Source organism: Cervus canadensis, chromosome 7, assembly GCF_019320065.1.
Source record: "Cervus canadensis isolate Bull #8, Minnesota chromosome 7, ASM1932006v1, whole genome shotgun sequence".
In the NCBI taxonomy this organism is placed as follows: Eukaryota; Metazoa; Chordata; class Mammalia; order Artiodactyla; family Cervidae; genus Cervus; species Cervus canadensis.
In genome coordinates this window covers 27,531,144-27,551,640 of record NC_057392.1, presented here as the reverse complement: position 1 = coordinate 27,551,640, position 20,497 = coordinate 27,531,144, and the positions used below count along the sequence as shown (strand labels likewise).

The 20,497-nt window shown below is 43.7% G+C and overlaps 1 protein-coding gene across 6 annotated transcripts; it reads right to left on the bottom strand.

The window, feature by feature from the left end:
• Positions 1 to 253: 253 nt before the first annotated feature.
• Positions 254 to 18,028, bottom strand: KCNJ15 (potassium inwardly rectifying channel subfamily J member 15). 6 transcript variants are annotated; one of them, XM_043474733.1, is made up of 4 exons: positions 8,963 to 9,152; positions 8,153 to 8,322; positions 6,242 to 6,346; positions 254 to 3,744 (listed from the first exon to the last, which is right to left on the bottom strand). In XM_043474733.1, the coding sequence occupies exon 4, from the start codon at positions 3,722 to 3,724 to the stop codon at positions 2,597 to 2,599; it is 1,128 nt and encodes a 375-aa protein (XP_043330668.1). In that variant the 5' UTR covers positions 3,725 to 3,744; positions 6,242 to 6,346; positions 8,153 to 8,322; positions 8,963 to 9,152; the 3' UTR covers positions 254 to 2,596. The 6 variants fall into 6 exon arrangements, with proteins under 6 accessions (XP_043330668.1, XP_043330664.1, XP_043330669.1 ...); XM_043474729.1 differs by having other exon boundaries at positions 8,184 to 8,322; XM_043474734.1 differs by having other exon boundaries at positions 8,278 to 8,322.
• Positions 18,029 to 20,497: the final 2,469 nt, after the last annotated feature.

The following is a 20,497-nucleotide window of genomic DNA, read 5'->3' as shown; positions in this document are numbered from 1 at the left end:
AACAATTGCACTGAGAAGGCTTGATGCCCTGGAAATCTTTCACAATGCAAAAACCCTTTTTATGGGTCAAAACGCTCTATTAGTTTGACTGTTCTTGGTTGGATGTTGAGTATGAGTCTGTTTCAGTCAGATTCATGTCCAGGTACAATCAAATAATTTTGCCACCTGAATCCTTTTGTGAGCATGTTAGCACGAAAGGATTTTGTACAAAGTAATAATAAGTAAGTGTGCTTAGAAAATACTAAGTTTCAAATCAGACACAACTTTAGTGCTATTTATTGAATAGTTTGTTATAACATGATTTATTGACTGGTACAAATATTGGGTTCTGAGAAACTACACATTTATTTTGTGTGTATTGCAATAGATCAGATGATCAAGTCTTCCAAATTTGGCCAAAATAGATATGCAAAATGAACACAAAGAAAGACTTTTCAATCTTATGCTATATCATTGTACCATATACAATATAAGTATGTAAGATTCCCAATCTTGATCACACTTAAATTAGCACTGATATAAATCTGTGAATAAACTTTATGGTACAAGCGAAAAATTGTAAACATGCCGAGGCATTATCTTCCTATGATTTCACTACATTATGCAATTAAAAAGTTTAATAATTGAAAGGGCTAATATCTAACTACACTAATGTGACTTTTTAAAGAGAATGAAGATCTAAAACAAACTGCCATAAAATGATCAACAGAAACAAACAAAAAAACTTCCTGAATAACTGAAGACAATAATTTCTTGTGCACTAGGATTGTTTCTTAAACTTTCACAACTTCAACTCCATTGTTTTTATACCTGTGTTAAATGTTCAGTTCTGGGTCAGAGGTTTCAGGCACATTTTCTGTTTAATGGCAGGAGACTTGGGATTATGGTAACATCATGATATGACACCATTTCACAGATAGCCTGAATCCAGATCACAGGCCTTGTTTGCTCTGAGTCCCAGTGCTCCCATTCTTAAAGAACAAAATAAACATGAGCACATTTGTCGAAGACTTGCTGTCTTCATCACAAATGTCTTTGCGGATAATTTCCACAACCATGACGGAAGAGCCAGGAGGAGCATGCCTCTGTGTGTGTGTGTGTGTGTTCAGGTCTATGTGTGTGCAGGTCAGCATATGCATACACATGGGGTCACGTGCACATCCATTCTTCATTTGAACAATGAATGTTCAAATCTGTCCTGGTCTGAATGATATGAGAGTTCACCTTTTGCACATTTAGCCAATCCTAGCACATTGATTCTCCGCCCCCAAAGAAATGCTCTAAATCCTGCCAAAATCCAAATGTTACTCTGGAACACTGAGTTGTATGAGATTTATTTCAATACTGAGGGCACCCTTTACATGCTATCGGGGTATCAAGCTTTGTTCATGCTTCAAGGAGTCATCTGCATTTGAACTCCTTCGCCTTGGCTCCTCCTGTTCTTCACGGCCCCAGCCAATCTCCTGGACTTCAATGTAGGAGCAAATTTTTGATTGTTATGCGGTTGAAATTTTCTCTTGTGCTGATTGTAATCAGCAAGCATGTACTTGACTTGAGAGAGACAACCATTACTATCAAGAGTGTTATTTTGCTCTTGAAATGTCCATGGCAGTTCCTCTGTGGATAAGGTATTTTAATAGATAAGGAAGGAAACCCCTGAAAGGAATATCAGTCCACAATAAAGAACAGGGGATGAGGGATGAGCAGAGTCCCCTGGATTCAGAAAGTTACTTTGGAAACTTTGTCGGGAGAGAAGCTTTGCAAACTTTCATTTTTGCATGAATCACTTGGCGATCCTGTTAAGATACAGACTATGACAGATTAAGCCCATATGGGACTAAGTTACTAATAAAGCTCCTGGATGATGCTGATGGGTGCTACTAACCTGTGAACGTCAGTTTAAACAGAAAGGGGCTAGTACATTTCAACAAAAAATTTAATGTGAACAATTACATCATCTCCATTTGCATGTTTTTACAACAGTTCATTCCTAATTTGGTCAATTTCACTCTGTACAACAACATGCACTGAAAAAGGTAAAAATGGAATTATTATACTTTGTGAATACAGAGTCCCTTTGCCCCAGTTTATGTATGACCAGATAGCCTCCATTATAAATACTGTTTTCTCTGCTTGAAAAAATGAGTGTGTTTTAAAGCAACGATGTAAGTGGATACCGAACCACATTTCAGCTCTCGGTTGTGATGTCTTTCATACTTGGACTGAATAAATACCTTATATTATAGCTGACGTCCTTGTATAAGAAGTGCATTCCTTTCAGTATCAGCATCCTGAAATGTCTGTCCGCTCAGTAGGACATTGTTCCCATAGCCCTCCACCAGCTTTTTTGAAATACAGCCCCCTTTTGGAAAATTTGAATTTGGGGAGTTTGCTTCAGACAGAGCATTGAAGAAAGGAACCCTCTCAGAGGTGGCAAAGATTGTTTAAAGCCATCAGGTCAGAGGAACAGGTCTGTAAGTCTGCATAGTGTTTCAGGGCACATCCACACATTTTCAGTTTCCTGGTGATCTCTGCATTGGAAGGTAGCTCAGATGCGAAAGTTGCTCGGAGATAGGCCGAGGCAACACCACTGCCGTCAGACATTGCTCTGCTGCAGCAAAAGCGTTCTCAGCTCTCTTTCCCTCTGATCCTCCTGCCTATACTTCTCTTCGAGTTTCTGCTTCTCAGCATCCGCGCAGTAAAAGGTACAATCCGGGCTCTTCCGGATCTGTTCAAACTGACTGAAGTCAGCCACGTACTTGCCGGTTTTCGAGAGAGAAACGACAGGCACAAACTCGAAGCCCCAGTAGATCTCCTCCGGGATGTAAGACGTGCGGCTCTGGCAGACGGCGCTGGTGGACTCCACGGTGGCGTTGAGGAGGACCACCAGCTCAAACTCCTTCTCCTTCAGGTTCTGGGGGGTGAGATCCCGCAGGGGGCTTGTCTCGTCCAGCACGTGGTAGAACGTCATGGGCAGGATGAGGAAGGGGCTCTCGGAAGAGGAGTCCACGTGGAACTTGACGGTGGCCTGGTTCAGGAGGATCTGCTCGCCCTCCTTGGTGACGTGGGTCTGCAGGAGCTTCCCCGAGAGCTGGCACTGGATCAGGAGACTCTTCCTCATGTTGGCCACCTGGATCACCAAGCACAGCTTCCCGTTCTGCTTGGTGATGACGGCGCAGTGGCTGAACTTGATGGTCTCCGCCCGCTTTTTGGGTCTGGCGATTTTGGCCAGGAAGGTGCCCGTGATGAAGATCTCAATCAAGGTGGTGATGACCAGCTGGGCCACCAAGAGGAAGATGGCGTGAGGGCATTCCTCGGTGATAGAACGGACTCCATAGCCGATGGTCGTCTGGGATTCCAGGGAAAACAGGAATGCCCCAGTGAGGGAGTCCACTCTCATGATGCATGGGGTGTGATTGGAAGGGGGCTCATTGGGCTCCAGGTCCCCGTGGACAAAGGCAATGGCGTAGTAGATCACTCCGAACAGAAACCAGGTCATCACAAATGTGGCGGCAAACAGGGTGAGCTTGTATCTCCACTTCATGTCGATGACGGTGGTCCACAAGTCTTGGAGGTAGAGCAAGTATATGCCATCCACTTTGTCAATTCTCACGTTGCTGTGCCCGCTCTTGGACATGACTCGGGGTCTGCTGGCCTTGAGGCCAGCGCCAGCGGTGTGCTTCACCAGGGGCGCGCTGGCCATGCTGATGTGAATCGGGTCCATGGTCCGGCTCACGAGGCCACCTAAGGAAAGGACAAAGAAAGACGTCCCCTTACTGCCATATGTCCATATAGTAGAAACAAGATACTCCTGCGAGATAAAAGTGAACGTACACGAAAGTTCACGAGAAAGGTGAAGACCGAAGGCCAGATTCATCGACGTGTACCTGAGGATGGTGGTAGGGTAGAGTGCAGAGCATAGACTGGAGACCAGGAGACTGGAGTTAAATTCTGACTTTCCAACTTATTCACTGTGTGACCTGGGGCAAGGTATTTAACCTCTCTGGACCCCAGCTACCTAATCTGTGAACTAGGAATACAGTCTACTTCTCAGAGTTTTTGGAATGGTTGAATGAGATAACGGCTGTAAAGTATCAAAACAGAACTTCACACTCAAAAAATGATGCTAATCTTCTCTTTCTGATATCATACTCACTAGCATCCACCCCACAGAGTATTATGAATATTTATGTATATTCAGCTCTCAAGGGTTTTCAAGTATAGAAAATTTAAAAATAAGTTGACTTAGCATAGGGCCAGTACTGATATAACTGAAATGCACCATCCATAAGATACTTATTGATATAGCAATGGAATATGTTAGCACAAATTTTAAAACCTTGGGTAGTATTCATTAAATTTTTAAAAGTTATTCTTTTGCATGATATAGCAATAGCCATTAATAGCCATTCATTTCCTCCCATAGTCTGATGAATTATTTGGAATCCTTGATCTGTCCCAGTTCTTGATTACAGTGGGAAAGATCAAGCTACCCAACAACCAAAAACAAACTTAGAGCAAATAATCAAGCTTTATTAATGGCTTGATCAATAGGCTGGTTATGCTGAGATACAAGTTATCAATATAAAATATTAGGTGTGGCATTTAGGTATGGCACAAAAATTCTGCCTTACTTCTTTTGAGCTAAGTAGAATCAACCTAAGAGTCTATTTTAAAGAGCTAGTGAACAAGTACATAAGTACAGACATCTGAAATTGTAGCAGAACAGACTCACCTGGAAGAGGTGCTAGGCTGCCACGCTGTGCCGCAGAGAATGCCCTGCGTTTACAGACAGGGAAAAGCTGGGGTGAGGCCACCCAGCATCTCATAATGCCTGCCTCGTGACTGAGATAAGTTACCCCGACATTCCTTGGAAAAGATAATGTGAGTGATTACAGGGTAACTACCTGGTTGGCATGATTTTCCATCTCAGTGGCATTTTAAGAATAATAACAATAAAAAAAAAATTCTCCCTTTAAAAGGACACTGGTATACAGTGGTCTGTGATTCATGCCGTAATCTGTGCTGTTGGAGTAATGTTTTCTCAGTAGACGTTTCTGAAATAATCCTCTGGGCAAATCCCTTCAAGGAATCTGAAACTGTATCCATTAAAGGCTAATACCTGTTGAGGATGCGGTAAATCTGTCGGGCTTTTTAATTTTCCTCTTGTACTGTTAAGAGTGTGCCATTTACTGCCTGCCCCTTGAGATGATCTTTTTTTTTTTCCCCTCAGAAAGCGGAGTCTCTTTTTCATTTTCCTTGCAAAGAAGGGTCCTATGTTATCCAGAATTTATTTTTCTTGTTGAAGCCTATTCCACTAATTTGGGGACCAGTCTAGATGAAAAGTAGACTTCCCTGGTGATCTAGACAGTAAAGAATCTTCCTGCAATGCAGGACACTCGGGTTCAAGCCCTGGGTTGGGAAGCTCCCCTGGAGAAGGCCATGGCAATCCACTCCAGTATTCTTGCCTGGAGAACCCCCATGGACAGAGAAGCCTTGTGGAGTACAGTCCATGGGTTGGCAAATAGTTGGACACGACTAAGTGATGAACACTTAGATGAAAAGTACAGGATATAATTTAGCGTGGGCTTTGTCAGACCCCCAGCAGCCCCTCTCAGGAATCAAGAGGAAAGAGACCACAGTGGAAGTTTGGAAACATAATGCCAGGCTGGCATGCCTAAGTGCCTAGTCAAGCTCAGAACACGGGCGCTGGCAAAGACAAACTCAGCTTATGGACAAGTAATTGCATGCGCTTAAAATAAAACAAAACTCTTAGGGGAAAGTGCATGCCATTCAACCCACTGAAGTGAAAACAGAGGCTTAAGTTTTCTTGTGCGCAAGACACACAACTGTCCTGCGGCACAAATGAAGCTCCCAGCTCAGCCTTCTGCCAGATGCTGGGAGACTTGGCCTGTTTTCACGAAGGCAGGGCCACGACACTTCTGTTTTAACCTCTCTTTCAAAGGGGCAGAGGGCCAGGCGAGGGATGAGCTGACTCTGTCTCCTCTTTCTCCCCAAAGCTCTTGTGCTGCAGTTTTCCACAACTGTTGTTGGAATCAATGACCCCGATGGCCATCAGAGGATGGGGGTCATACACAGGGAAGAAAACCTAGATGGATGGGGATGAGGGCCTTGGGATCAGCCTCTCGCTGTGGAAAAGAGGGGCTGGTGGACAGCAACCCAAAGCTAAACACCCACTCCCTCCCTCCCAACACCCCACGCCCCCAGAACCGTGTGGTACCTGGGGGCTCACTCGGCCGGCGGGTCAGATGGCGTCTTCTCCAAGGCAGGTGGATCGTCCTCACTCCCCTTCGCCCACCTGGCTACCATGGGACTCTGCTACTTCCTGAAAGAAAGAGGGCCACGTGGAGCTCACAGGTGTTTACTAAGAAACTGACCCGGTGAAACTGACCCTCAGCGTTCACCTTCCACCCCCGCCCCCCCGGCGATCTGGCAGGGTGCCTGGAATAGATCAAGGCTCAAGGAGTGTTTCAGGAATGAAACTGAAGCCCCAGCCACAACCCTCACTGTAGAATTCCCACCCTCTGGAGGGAGCTCGGTAGTAAAACACCCTGGAAAGAGTGGGTTAACTCACCCCCACTGAAGCCCACTATCGACTGACCGGCAAACAGGGAGGCAGGAAGGGGAAGTGCAGAGGAAGTAAACAGTGAGAATTGGAAGGGAAGAGTCTAGAATATTTTTACCGCCTGTGGAAATGCATTATTACTGTTGAGTCATAGAACATTAGAGTTTAAAAGAATGTCAGAACCAAGGCATCTGACACACGGTTTTCAAATGAGGAGACCTGGGAGGTTGCAGTGACTTGTCTTGCCCATGGCAGAAAGAACAAGTCTTTGGGAGCTAGACCAGAGTTCTTGTCAGCACACAAACCCTCTTAAATCTCTGAAGTTGAATGCAATTTGTTCTGATGTCACTAGGCTCTTTGGCATGCTCCTTTTCTGAAATACTTCTTACTAACTATACATACATATATATACGGTAAGAATGGAAGATCAAAGAAATTAACTACTGTGAGCTGGAGCACACCATCCCATCAGAGAGAAACCAACCTGTAAATGGACAGAGAGACCCTGACCAATTAGGAGAAATACATATGCAAACACTAAGCAGGAACAGAGGAAGGACGGAGCCAGAAATGGTCCAAAGTGGGACGTGTTAGTCACAGTCATATCTGACTGTGTGATTCCATGGACTGTAGACTCTGTCCGTGGAATTCTCCTGGCAAGAATACTGCAGTGGGTTGCCATTCCCTTCTCCAGGGGCTCTTCCTGGCCCAGGGATCAAATTCAGGCCTCCTGCATTGTGGGCAGGTTGTTTACCATCTAAGCCATCAGGGAAGCCCAGCCCAAAGTGGGAAAGGTACAGAAAATAAAAGGACAGTAATAAAGATTCAGGTGAGTGAGAACAACACTAAAGCTTCAGATCACCAATTACAGTACTCATCATCATAAATAGATAACACGATAGCCAGGGACCAGCCACTCTTCTAGGTGCTTTTCACGGGTGGCCATAATTAGCCCTCAGAGCATCCCACGAGGAGGAAACGGGGCCATAGAGAATCCAAGCTCTCAGCAGCGGGCACCCGGCAGGAGGGTCCCCGTGAAGCCCCTGTGCCCACACTCTTGACCACCCTGGCGAAGACGCTCGGACCCTAAGTGCATGAGAACCTCCCGGCAGGTTTGGCGTTTCCGATTCGGTAGGTTTGGGATGGAGCCCGAAAATTTGCAGGTCTAAGGAGTTCCCAGGTGATGCTGCTGCTCCAGAAACACACTTTGAGAACCAGCACACTGGATACAGAAGCTGAATCGTATCAACATCTTAACAGCTCTCCCCCGCCTGGTGAATATCCTATCTCCCACTCGTCCTTAGAGTTCTAAAGTAACACTATCGCATATAGACGTGGAGAACATCTGTTTATTGCTTTTCAGAAATGCCCAGTCTCCACCATCCTTATAAATAAATGAAAGCCAGTGACCTGGTGGCCCAAGGCTAAGTACTAATTCTTTAAAGGAGCAGAAGGGCTTCCCTGGTGGTTCAGTGCTAAAGAATCTGCTTGCCAATGCAGGAGACACGGGTTACATCCCTGATTAGGGAAGATCCTGCGTGTCACAGAACAGCTGAGCCCGGGTACCACAAACGGCCTGTGCTCCAGAGCCCAGGACCTGCAACCACTGGAGCCGGCGTGTCTAGGGCCTGTGTCCACAGCCAGAGAAGCCGCCACAGTGAGGGGCCTGCATGCCGCAACTGGAGAGTCACCTCCACTCTTCACAGCCAGAGAAGAGCTTGCTCAGCAACAAAGACCTCGCGCAGCCAAAAATAAGACAGATAAATAAATAAAATTATTTTTTTAAAGGAGCAATATATGGAGAATCTGATCAAAACTATAACATATTATCTATATTTATCATATAAATATTATGTTACAGAATATGTAAGCATTATATGCAATAAAATTTGTGTTCTATAATATTTACAGTAAACATATATAGATATTTATATTACATTAAATATGTAATGTAATACAAATAATGCTAGTAGAAATATCAGCCAACATTAAGCACAGGCAAGTCTTTCATTTCCACAATAGACTTTCACCCACCACTTTTACTAACTAACCTGTCTTTACAGGGTATCTGACTCTCAAAAATGGGATAACTGTGCTAACTTTCACATAATGCTTGGCTGGGAAAAGAAACTATGGTTTAAGAATGATTTTTCCTTCCTCGTAGTACAACACTGTAAACTTCTAAGAATTTAGAACTCTGCTGAGTCAAATTTTGGAAATTTTCAGTTTTCCCGTCCTGGGATAAAATTCTGTGTTCCATGGTGGGCTGACAGAATGCATGCACTTGCAGAAAAAAATAATTAAAAAATGGGGAGACAGTGGCTCCCTAAACCTGGAGCTTCTCAATCACGCCTCCAGTGATCTCATTCTACATACCTTCAAACGGGGTGGCGAGGTTTAAAGTGAAATTCATATCCAACCATAACTTCCCGACTAGAATTGGAATCTGAGGGACTCTGACTTGAGAACTCTGGCAAAACAGCTGCCTGTCTGTAAGAAAAGTTGCTTAAAAAGCTTTCTCAGGTGTCAAATATTTCTGACAAAGCAGTCTTTTGATGATCTCTCTCTTTGCTAGGAATCTGAAACACCTGGCTGATATTTCACTTGAAGGGTATATGGGTTTAAATATTAAGTGCTGAATTTTTTTTTTTTTTTAAGAATGCTTGACAAGAATGTAGTTGGGGTTCACTGCACTCCAAAGGTTTAAAAGTAATGGAAAATAAACTCAGCGAGGCTTAGCTATCCTGTCTCTGGGTCCTGTGACTGTGGTCACATAAACACACGCACGGGGGCCTTCGGCGCTGGCCTCCCGCCATCTTCCCCCCGCTCTTCGGAGCAGCGGCAGCCTCGCTCCAGCGGCGGCGCCTCCTGCCCTGAATCCGCTTCTTGGCTCCCTCCGTGGCAGCTGAGGACACGGACGGCTTTGCCCAGGTGGCCTCAGAACTGGGCGTGCTCATTAAGGAGAACAAGGTGCCCCGAGTGGCCCCTCAACAGGTTCCCAAGGCAGGGCCCTTTGGTTGTCATCTGCCGGGGAAATGACTCTTTCCTCCTGCAAACCCTTCTGAGGACTAAGGGTGGCTGGCAGGACTAGCAAGTTTGAGAGGCTGTGGCATTGGACATTGTTCTCCATGAGGAATATGGGGGTCTGGTTAAGGTTACAACAAATTCATCACCCGGTGTCCTGTATCTTAATGAGCTGTCTTTGAAAATAGGAACTTGCAACCTCGTTGGGGGAGCCATGGTCACCTTTCCTTGTGGTGGTTGTGGCTTCCAACCTCTGGGGGGCCCATCATCCGTCCATGAGCCTCCTTCCCCGGGTCGATCCCTGCTGGGGGATGTGTGTTCACCCTCTGGGTCGGATGTGGTCATGTGACCGCCTCTTCCAATGGCATGTCGCTGCGGTGACCCAAGCCTCACCTGAATTGAGTAAGGATGGCTCAGTTCTGGTTCTGCCCCTGCTCTCAGGGGAGGCTAGGAGTGGACTGTTTCCTCCTCTAGACAGTGATGGGGGCTGAGGTGGGATGAGGGAGACCCTCGGAAGTGAGCTGTAGCTGCACCCAGGCTGACTTGTAACACGGGAGAGAAAAGAGTCCTGTGACCTTGTTGATTTCTTGGACTTGTCTGATACTGTAAGTGTAAGTAAGTGTTAGTCGCTCAGCCATGCCCGACTCTTTGTGAACCAATGGACTGTAGCCCACCAGGCTCCTCTGTCCATGAGATTTTCCAGGCAAGGATACTGGAGTGGGTCGCCATTTCCTTCTCTAGGGGATCTTCCCAACCTAGGGATCGAACCCAGGTCTCCTGCACTGCAGGCAGATTCTTTACTGACTGGGCTACAAGGGAAGCCCCTTGTCTGATACTGAGACACAACCAGTGAGTCTGATCACAGCGAAGCTCTTACTACATATTTTTGTATTTTAGGACTAAGTGTCTGATCTAAAAGGTACTGTATTTAAAGAAAAGAGGTGAAGTCTTGAAATAGCCCTCAGTGTGAACTTTGAATGTTGGTCTATGGCTAAACACAGAATAGGAAAAGAATATATATGCTACCACGTGTAAAGTAGATAGCTGGGGAGAAGTAGCTATATAACACAGGGAGCCCAGCCTGGCTGTCTGTGATGACCTAGAGGGATGATGTGGGGTGGGAGGGAAGCTCAAGAGGGAGGGGACACATGTATACTCATGGCTGATTTTCATTGTAGTAATGTAGAGACCAATACAACATGGTAATTTTCCTCCAATTAAAAAATAAATAAAAGAAATATAAACCTCGTAAGATTTCAATGGGAGGAAAGATTTGCCTGATCCCTAAGGACAGCATAGAAAAAGTGAAAAATTCTTCTCATTCCATTACTTTGAAATCGTTACTTAAATTTCTCAGGAAAAAGCAGTTTTTCATGGTAAGATATAAGAGCCTCAGGTCCCGTTGTTCTTATTTCTGTGGAGCAAGAAGCCCTTGTTTAAGGATCATGTAGCATCATGATCTGTGATGACCAGCACACCAGGGCTTATGTCGTTGATAGCCTTCATGCGGGCTGGGGGCTGCTACAAAAGGGACTGGGCCCTTTTCAAACCCTGGTGTCTCAGACGGTAAGGAATGTGCCTGCAGTATGGGTGACCCAGGTTCGATCCCTGGGTCGGGAAGATCCCCTGGAGAAGGAAATGGCAACCCACCCCAATATCCTTGCCTGGAGAATTCCATGGACAGAGGAGCCTGGCGGGCTATAGTCCATGGGGTCGCAAAGAGCTGGACATGACTGAGAAACTAACATATACACACTGATAGTATTTTATTTAATCCTTCTCTTTACCTTGTGAAGAAAAGTGTTTTCTTGATTTTCTAAATGAGGAAACTAAACTTTGAGAGATTCAATCATTTATACGTGTTCATAAAGTTAAAGGGCCCCGTTGGCAAGCCAGACCTGTCTTCACGCCTGTGCTTCTGTCTAACCAAAACTAACTCTCCTCAAAACTAACCTCTGTCCTCAAAACTAACTCATACAGGACATCTCTCACTGTTGAGGAATGCTGTGTAGCACATTGTAAAATGAGTTCTGGCTCATTACATGTTAATAGCCCTTAGAGAATCAACAGCTATAATTGATTTATTGCTTATCCTGTGCACACCTTATTTAAGGAGCCGTATATTAACTTAACTCTCACTTAGATTCAGAAAGGATTAATACCATTATTCCCGGCTTCCAGGTAAAGAAATAGATCCAGCACAAGGTCTGTTTGAGTCTTTAATCCCTGTTTCTCATCTCTGTAACATGAGTTCTAGAACTTCAGCAAGTGTCAGAATTACCCGAAGGTCTTGAAATACACATGGCTCTGCCCAGTAGGTTTAGAGTGATTCGGTAGATTTACAGTACTCAATCACTCAGTCGTGTCTGACTCTTTGTGACTCTATGGGCTGTGGCCCTCCAGGCTTGTCTGCCCATGGAATTTCCCAGGCAAGAATACTGGAGTGGATTGCCATTTCCTCCTCCATGGGATCTTTCTGACCCAGGGATGGAACCCGTGTCTCCTGCATCTCCTGCCTTGGCAGGCAGACTCTTTACCACTGAGCCACCTGGGAAGCCCATCAGATTAAAGGGGAGCCTAGAAATCTGCATTTCTAGTGAGCTCCCAGGTGATGCTGAGGCTGCTCATCTAGAGACGATACTTTGAGATTAGAGTTATATAGAATCTGCAGGAAATTCACAAGCACATAAAGTAGGTTGCCTAAAAGTTCAGTCCCGTTGCTTTCAAGCAAAGGAGCGGGCCCTTGGGTGTGAGAAGGAATAGCAAGTTAAAGGGGCCAAGAATACAAATATATGATAGCTGTTGGGTGGCATTTTCAGTTAGCCAGAAAAGGGCCTCCTAGGGCTTATAAGTTCAGATGCATTGTCTTGAGGGGGAAAATGAGAATTTGGGGGAAAAGGCAAGCAACTGGTTTAAAATTTCTCCAAGTTTTCTTTCTAGGATGATGGATACCATCTTACAGTAGATTTGAGGGTTCACTAGTTAAGAACATCAGAGGCTGGAGGAAAGATCGTGGAGCTTAGGACTGAGACAGCTGAAGCTAGAAGGACCTTAGCAGTCCTCTTGCTCAGGCTTCCCCTAAGTGTGTGGTTCAGAAGGTAAAGAATCCGCCTTCAACGCAAGAGACATGGGTTCGATCCCTGGGAAGATCCCCTGGAAAAGGGAATAGCTATCCACTCCAGTATTCTTGCCTGGAGAATCCAATAGACAGAGAAACTTGGCGGGCTACTGTCAATGGGGTCAAAAAAACCAAACAGGACTAAGCGACTAACACAAATAAGTGATAGAGGTGTTCCACAAATAAAGTGATTCATGGTTGGGTAATTTGGGGATGTCTTGCATCCTGAACCCTCAAGTACCCCACTCTCTCCACCTACTCTAGACTCACGCTGCACATTTGTGTATTACAGGGTCTGAGAGTTCTGCAGCAAAGAAACATGCTTAACTCTAAATTCGCCACTTGCCCAACATTTGAGAGTACCCTGAGGAGGGCCGATCTGGTTTAAACTTTGCACTTTGTATCCAGGGAAAAAGAGGACCACAAAGGTTGAGTTATTTATTCAAGGTCATTGAGTCAGTGGCAGGAATAGGGCTGGAAACAAGGCTTTGTGAGTCTTAGTCCATTTGAATGGGAGATGTCTAGCTGTCTTTGTGGACATGAAATATCCTGAGATGAGCTATCCATCACCCTGGACCCTGAAGACAGGGCAGCATATAAAAGAAGGTCTGAAGCACCAGCATCACTTGGAAATGTTCATCAGAAGCACCAGCTAAAGTGGTCCTGACCTCGGGCCGCTAAATCAGAACCAGTATCTTAAAAATACCCGACTTCCGAAAGGATTATGTGGCTAGAGGTTCTCGCTTGGAGAACTGGCAAAGTCTTTTGCGCCTTATTGTATGTTGGAAAAGCATCAAGTACTGCTTTAAAGACAAATCCCACATTTGACATTGCATGTGAGCCTCTAATGATCCAATTTGCCTCTGTGGTCACATATTTAGCTTTTTTCCTATGTTTCCATTCCATTATTATTGTTTCAAATTCCATAAGTAACTAAAAAATCCTTTTCCATCTCTCCATGCGGTTTGCATAGTTATGCTCTTTGCCCCTCAGCATAGGCTCTTCTAAAAATTTTTTTCATTCTGTAGAATATCAAGCTTTCTCTGGATAAAGTCAAGTTTAAACAGATACTGAGTTCACTAGCAGACTCATTTTCCATTTTCCATGGCAAAGAATCCAAGCCCTGGAATAAGGTATCATTTGCTGAATATTTTTCTAAAGACAGTTTAATTTCAGGCCCTTTATTTTGGGAGAGAGCTGGCTAACCCAAATAAAACATTATACATCTGTCTGTTGTTACGAGTGACCAACTTCAGCTGAACATCATTACTTAATAATAGTTAACTTTCCTATAGAGTAAAAATGTGCAGCAGCTAAAAAGCAAATGGAAATTTCCTTTGGTTTACCACCCTTGGTCTCTCTATGCTCCAACATGTGAAGAACTTGGGTAATAAGCGTATACTCCCTTCTAATCACAGCATGGTTTGGACATGCATTGTTGTAAGATGACTGGCCAAACAGGAAAATTTATGTCTGATAGGAAAAAAAAACAAGGCCGATTGGATTGCACTAGACGCCCTAATGCACTGCCCCCAACTTTGTCTTTAGGGAAGAGATTTAACTAGCCCGCGGAATCTTACTTTCTATTCTTGTCTGGATTCATCCAAATGTGCCACAGGGGAGATGGCTCCAAACTTGAGATAAAGAGGTGAAAATATAGGGTGTTCAGGTGTGTCTGATTGTAACCTGTAACCTGGAAATAATTCAGGACAGAAGGTATCTCGTTTTTTTTTTTTTTTCTTCAGATGATACTTGTAGAGAAACAAATATTTTATTTAGTGTATTCTAGTCAATGAAACTTCAAACTGGGTATCGTCAGAGCACTAAAAGACGAAGAAAAAAATGGAAAGCAAAAGTGCAAGTTTGTTTCCTCAAGCCCCCATCTTTGTCCTTCAGAAGTTGCTTGAGGCTAGATCATTGCGTTTTTACATTGCATCATTATATAATTTGCAGTACCCAGACTGGCTTTTCCCTAAAATCTCTCACTCACTAAGCCATTGAACCCACCGCCTTTAACAATTCATGTCTGTCTGTCTTTGTCTCACATTTGTAATATATTTGTTACTATGATGAAGGCATAGATTTACAGAAAGAGTGTGTGCGTGTGTGTATTCTCAGACACTCAGTCATGTTCAATTCTTTGCAACCTGTGAGCTGTAGCCCACAGGCTCCTCTGTCTAATAGATTCTCCAGGCAAGAATACTGGAGTGGGTTGCCATTTCCTACCTCAGGGGATCTTCCTGACCCAGGGATCAAACCCATGTCTCTTGCATCTTCTGCGTTGCAAGTGGATTCTCTAACCACTGAGTCACCACTGATAGAAAGAGTATTGTATTATAAATATATGTACTGAATTTGGGCTGGCTTGTTTTTCTGGCTTCATGTTGACTACAGTTTCTTCTGTCCAAAGTAAATTTGGACTTCTTGGCCTCGATCAATTGATGATTAATGGGTTTTGGTGTGATTCCCCTGGACGCAAGAGTGAAATTCTCCTCGGTCATGTCTATGCTCTTCATTCTCATGATTGAAATCTCATCCCAGACAAAGGAAATTATGACTATTCCTTGATTTAGAACCAAGGAGTTATTTAACAATAGGATGAGTGTCAAGAGGTTTTGAAATTCAGTTTCACTGTCAGTCTAAACTTTGACCACATTTCTCTGATATAGAAAATGAATTATCATGAGATCTCAAGGAGACACAGTCAAAACTAAAATTCTTGGACGGTGGTCAAGATACTTTAAGGTCTGGCAATATTTCTGAGTTGTCTGCTTTTCCCAAAGTTGAAGACATAGGTGTTTGTGATCACTGAGTAATAATAAGAAAATTTCAGACTTCAAAATATTAATAGCATCACATTTAGTCTGAGATTATTGGCGATTAACTAACCTCCCTGAGTAAACAGTGTAAGAAAACACGTTCTAATCATCTGTAGCTTATTAGCTGGGGGATATTGGCCCAATTTTAGTGTTTTTAGGGTTGCCAGATAGAATATGAAATGGTGAGTTAAAACTGAATTTCAAATGGACAACAAATGATTTTTAGTTTAAATATGTTATTCAGTACTTGATATATACTTATTCTCAAAATTAGTCATTGTTTATTTGAAATCCACATATGTGTACCATATAGATAGAGTAAAAAAGAGTCCTATATTTTTATTTGCTAAACCAGGGAACCCTAGGTTAGAGCAGATCAATGTTCAAGAGTAGCTCAGAAAGTAGGAAAAAAAAAAAAACTCAGACAAGATTCAAAGTGCAGACAACTTTCTTAGAAGAAGAGCAACCCATACTTTCCTAGTACTGGGAATCCTGGAAACAACTCGGACATTCATGGGAGGAAAGCTTTATCATGCGTGGTGCACCAGAGGGTGTCAGGAAGTCTAGTAAATCTAGTAAGCTGGCCTTGTTTTTAATATTTCAGCTCAGGGACTCTTTTAAAAATATCTTTTATAGAAGTATAGTGGATTTGCAATGTTGTGTTCATTTCTGCTGCATAGCAAAGTGATTCGGCTACACAGATATATATATGTGTGTGTGTGTGTGTGTATTCTTTTTCATATACTTTTCTATTATGGTTTATCACAGGATGTTGAATATGGTTCCCTGTGCTATACAGTCGGATCTTATAGATAAGTTGTTTATCCATTCTGTATATAATAGTTTGCATCTGGTAACCCCAAGCCCCCACTTCATTCCTCCCCCTCCCTCATGGCAACCACAAGTGTGTTTTCTATATGGCTCAGGGATTTTTAACCTTTTTTGCATTATAGTCCTTTGTGGCAGACAGGTAAGACCTAAGACTGCCTTCTCAGAATGTGTTTACATACATAAAAATTAAAAATATATGACTACAAAAGACATAAATAATAATAAAATATTTTAAAACAAAGTTGCACTTCTTTTGCAAGTATTAATTACGAAGAGCTAGTCATATTGAAGGGCTTCCCTGGTAGTTCAGCTGGTAAAGAATCTGCCTGCAATTCAGGAGACCCTGGTTCAATTCCTGGGTCAGGAAGATCCGCTGGAGAAGGGAACAGCCACCCACTCCAGTATTCTGGCCTGGAGAATTCCAGCGAAGGGGTGGTGAGCTGAAATGTTATTTCAAGACCTCTGAAGCAACTACGTGTTGAAATACTGTGACTTCCACTATGATGAAATCATACCTGGGACTAAAATGATGGTGGTGTGTTACACATTCATAGTAAAAGAAAAAGTATAGATTTTAGTTACAGGTGAACTTCCCCTGTCCTATCTCATCCCTCCCCAGCATCCCAGGTCACAGACATGCTTGACTGTATCCCTCATTTCTCCAGGTTCCGTGGACCTGGGTGTAAGCCTTGCTGTGGGTGAGACAGTAATTCTGATAACGCCAATAATGTCACATTTGATAATGTTAACATCTGATAATGTCAGTGGGGCCAACCTATTGAATCCTTATTGATTAATTTCCTGTAAACACCCTCTTGCCATTGATAATGACTAGCCTTTCAGATAGATAGCTTCCCTGGTGGCTCAGACCGTAAAGAATCTACCTGCAATGCAGGAGACCCAGGTTCAATCCCTAAGTCAAGAAGACCCCCTAGAGGAGGGAATGGCAATCAACTCCAGGATTCTTGCCTGAGGAATCCCATGGACAGAGGAGCCTGGCAGACTCTAGTCCACGGGGTTGCAAAAGAGTCAGACACAACTGAGTGACTAACACTTTTTTTCACTTTCTCCTTTTTTCAGATAGATGCTGTTTCTTCTGGAAGAGGAGTTGGGATATTTCACAGCTGAAATCACCGTGGACTCCTTTTCCGGTAAGACATCTCTGTGGGCAATAGCGTAGGCAGTGACCTTTACTCTGGTGCTCACATCATTGGAGCAACCATAACCCCCAGGAAGACAGTCCAACACCCCCTCCTCTGGAACTCATGGTACAGTTTCTTACAGAAGGAAGTAGCATCTCAGGTACACACGTGATGCTGTCTTCACAGCATCCTGGGCTGACTTCTCAGAACTGGAAAAGTGAATTTTTACCCTTAAAACACTATTTGGTTGCATGCAACTTTATGCTAGCATGATTTCATCACAATTCTTACCAGGAAAAAAGAAAGCTTACTTATCTAAAGGATAATGTAGACAATAGATGCCTTCATAAATCCTCCAGCAGCCTCTACTGCTAACAGGATAAATCCTGATCACCTTTGCAAAGCAGAAAGCTCTTCTAAGCCCTGACTCTCTACCTTCTTCAGCTTTGTTGCCTCCAGAATGTAGCCTGAGTGTGTCCTTGCCCTTACCTGACCGCTCAGCACATTCACGGCTCCATGACCGGCAGCTGCTCCCTCCTAAGGGTGCTTGTCCTGCTCTCTCCTTCTCTGTCAAACTCTACCTGTTCTTCAAATGGCAGGTTGATTATTACCTCCTCTGTACTTAAAATAAATAAATAAATAAACCCTTCTTCAGAGGCAGCGTAGTGTAAAGGTGAAGAGGACAGGGTCATCTGTCCACACTGCTCTATTTAAAATGCCCAACCAACAAGGACCCACTGTATAGCACAGGGCACTCCGCTCAATTGTATGTGGCAGCCTGGATGGGAGGGGAGTTTGGAGGAGAATGGGTACATGTGCATGTAGGACTGAGTCCCTTCACTGCTCACCTGAAACGATAGCCACATTGTTAACTGACTGCCTCCGAACAGAAAATAAAAAGCTTAAAAAAAGAGAAAACCATATGAAAGAGGTTAGGGTCCTGCTTCTGCTAAAAGTTGCTGTGTGACTTTCAACAACTTAATTAAGCCCTCTGAAATTCAGTTTCCTCCTCTGCACAGTAGTGCTAATAATCATGCTGGTTTATGCTAGGGTGGTGTGAGGTTAAACATAAAACGCACCTTAAAACTCCACCTGTTCACACTAATGATGATATGAGTTAGCTGTTACTGTTATATGTTTGCAATAAACAAAACACCCAAAATGTGACTTACCCAAAGAAAATTTACTACCGAGGACAGAGTTCTTGTAAATCAGTAGAAATCCTTTTCCCCAAAATAGTAACATGTACAAATAAACAATTCCAAATAAATGTACTTGAAGCTATTTCAACAGTTATTCATTCATTCAGTCACCAAGAGTGTATCGAGTACCTACTATGTGCGGTACTGTGGAGGGGACTGGAGATCCAGCAGGGAAAAAGACTGACTTGGTCCTCACTTTCATGTAGCTTCCAACAGAGCAGGAAAGAAAGTACTAAATAAGTTGTTAGACTAGAACATGGGGTGTACAACATGTCCTAGCCTGTGGTTCCAGGAAGACTTCCTTGGGGAGGTGGCATTAAGGTGGAGACATCAAGAAGGATGAGCACTTGGCAAGTTAGCAGGCAGGCTGGGAAAAGGATGAGTGTTTGGGCAGAGGGCCACTTGGCATTTGCCAAGGCTTGGAGTCTGCATCTTCCAGGAAGTGAGTTGGGGAGGTGGAGGGGGTGTGGGAAGGAACTTAGGGCTGAACCACGCCATGCAGGGCTTGGTGGGTGCCTTGAGGACCATCAGCATCTTCCTAGCTGAACAAGAAACATTTCCGGGTTTCATTCGAGGAAGAAAGAGGATCGGACTTGCTTTCCAAAATCATCAAGAGGCAAGCATAGATGCTGGAAGTCTGGTTATCAGGCACTTTCTATAAACCAAGCTAAAATCACTGATGTGTGTTCGGACAAGGATGGTGTCAGTGGACCAAGAGGAGCCAGGAGCTCAGAGTCACACATTCCAGGTAGAATCAATAGGTGTCTCTGACAGCTGGGTGCTGGGGCATGAGTAGAGAGGTAGGCAAGGTCTCAGAGATGACTCCTGACATGAGGAAGAGTGGATTGGATGTGGGTGAGCTGCTGATTCAGAGGACACAGGATCTTCACCTGTAGCTAAAATCACTACTGTGTTATCAGATGCCCACATTGTTAGAAAGTTTTGATACTGATCGATGTGGAGCTCACTCTGGTACAAAATCTCAGTATAGAAACAGGATCCTGATCTGGAGGTGAGGTTTGAGCGGGTGCACTAGGGCAGGCTCTGATGAGAACTGGGGTCTGAGCTGATGGACCTGATGTTCAACAGAGAGGGCTGGGCCAGATGGATGCCACTATTGTTTAAGTCTACAAATAGAGTGAGACATGGAAATGGATGAGATTCTCCTAGACCTAGGGTGTGGAAGAAGTAGTCCCAGACTGAGTCGTGAGCAGCCCAGGGGCCAGGCAGAGGGGAAGATATTGGCAAATGAGACCAAGAAGGAGCCAGGGATCCAAGAAACACAGCTTTTCACTGATCAAATAATCAGAGATTTTAAAAGATGCATCACAAGTGCTTATCATCCACAAGCGTACAGAGATAAATGGCTTTGTACACAGCCTCAGATTGAGTCATTTGGCATGGCTTTTTTTCTGGCAACAACTTGACAGTGCATAACCAAAGTTTAAAACTACTTATTTATAATCTCTGACCCAGTCAATTTACTTCTAAGAATTAATAAAATATGCATTGGGATTATGTACAAGTGTGCTCTCTACATTATTTATAATATTGAAACCTCCAAGCCAACCTGGATTATCAGTAACATGGACCCGATTTTAAATGTATAAAATATTTATAAGCTGAAATACTATGTAGTCTTTAAAAGTCATGGCAAAACGCTAACCAGGTTAAATTTTAGAAAAGCACTTGGTAAAGCTGAAAAGACAGGATACTTTTCTCTGTCGCTAGATAAGATTAACATGTTAACAAACAGCAGTTAATCTCTTCAAAGG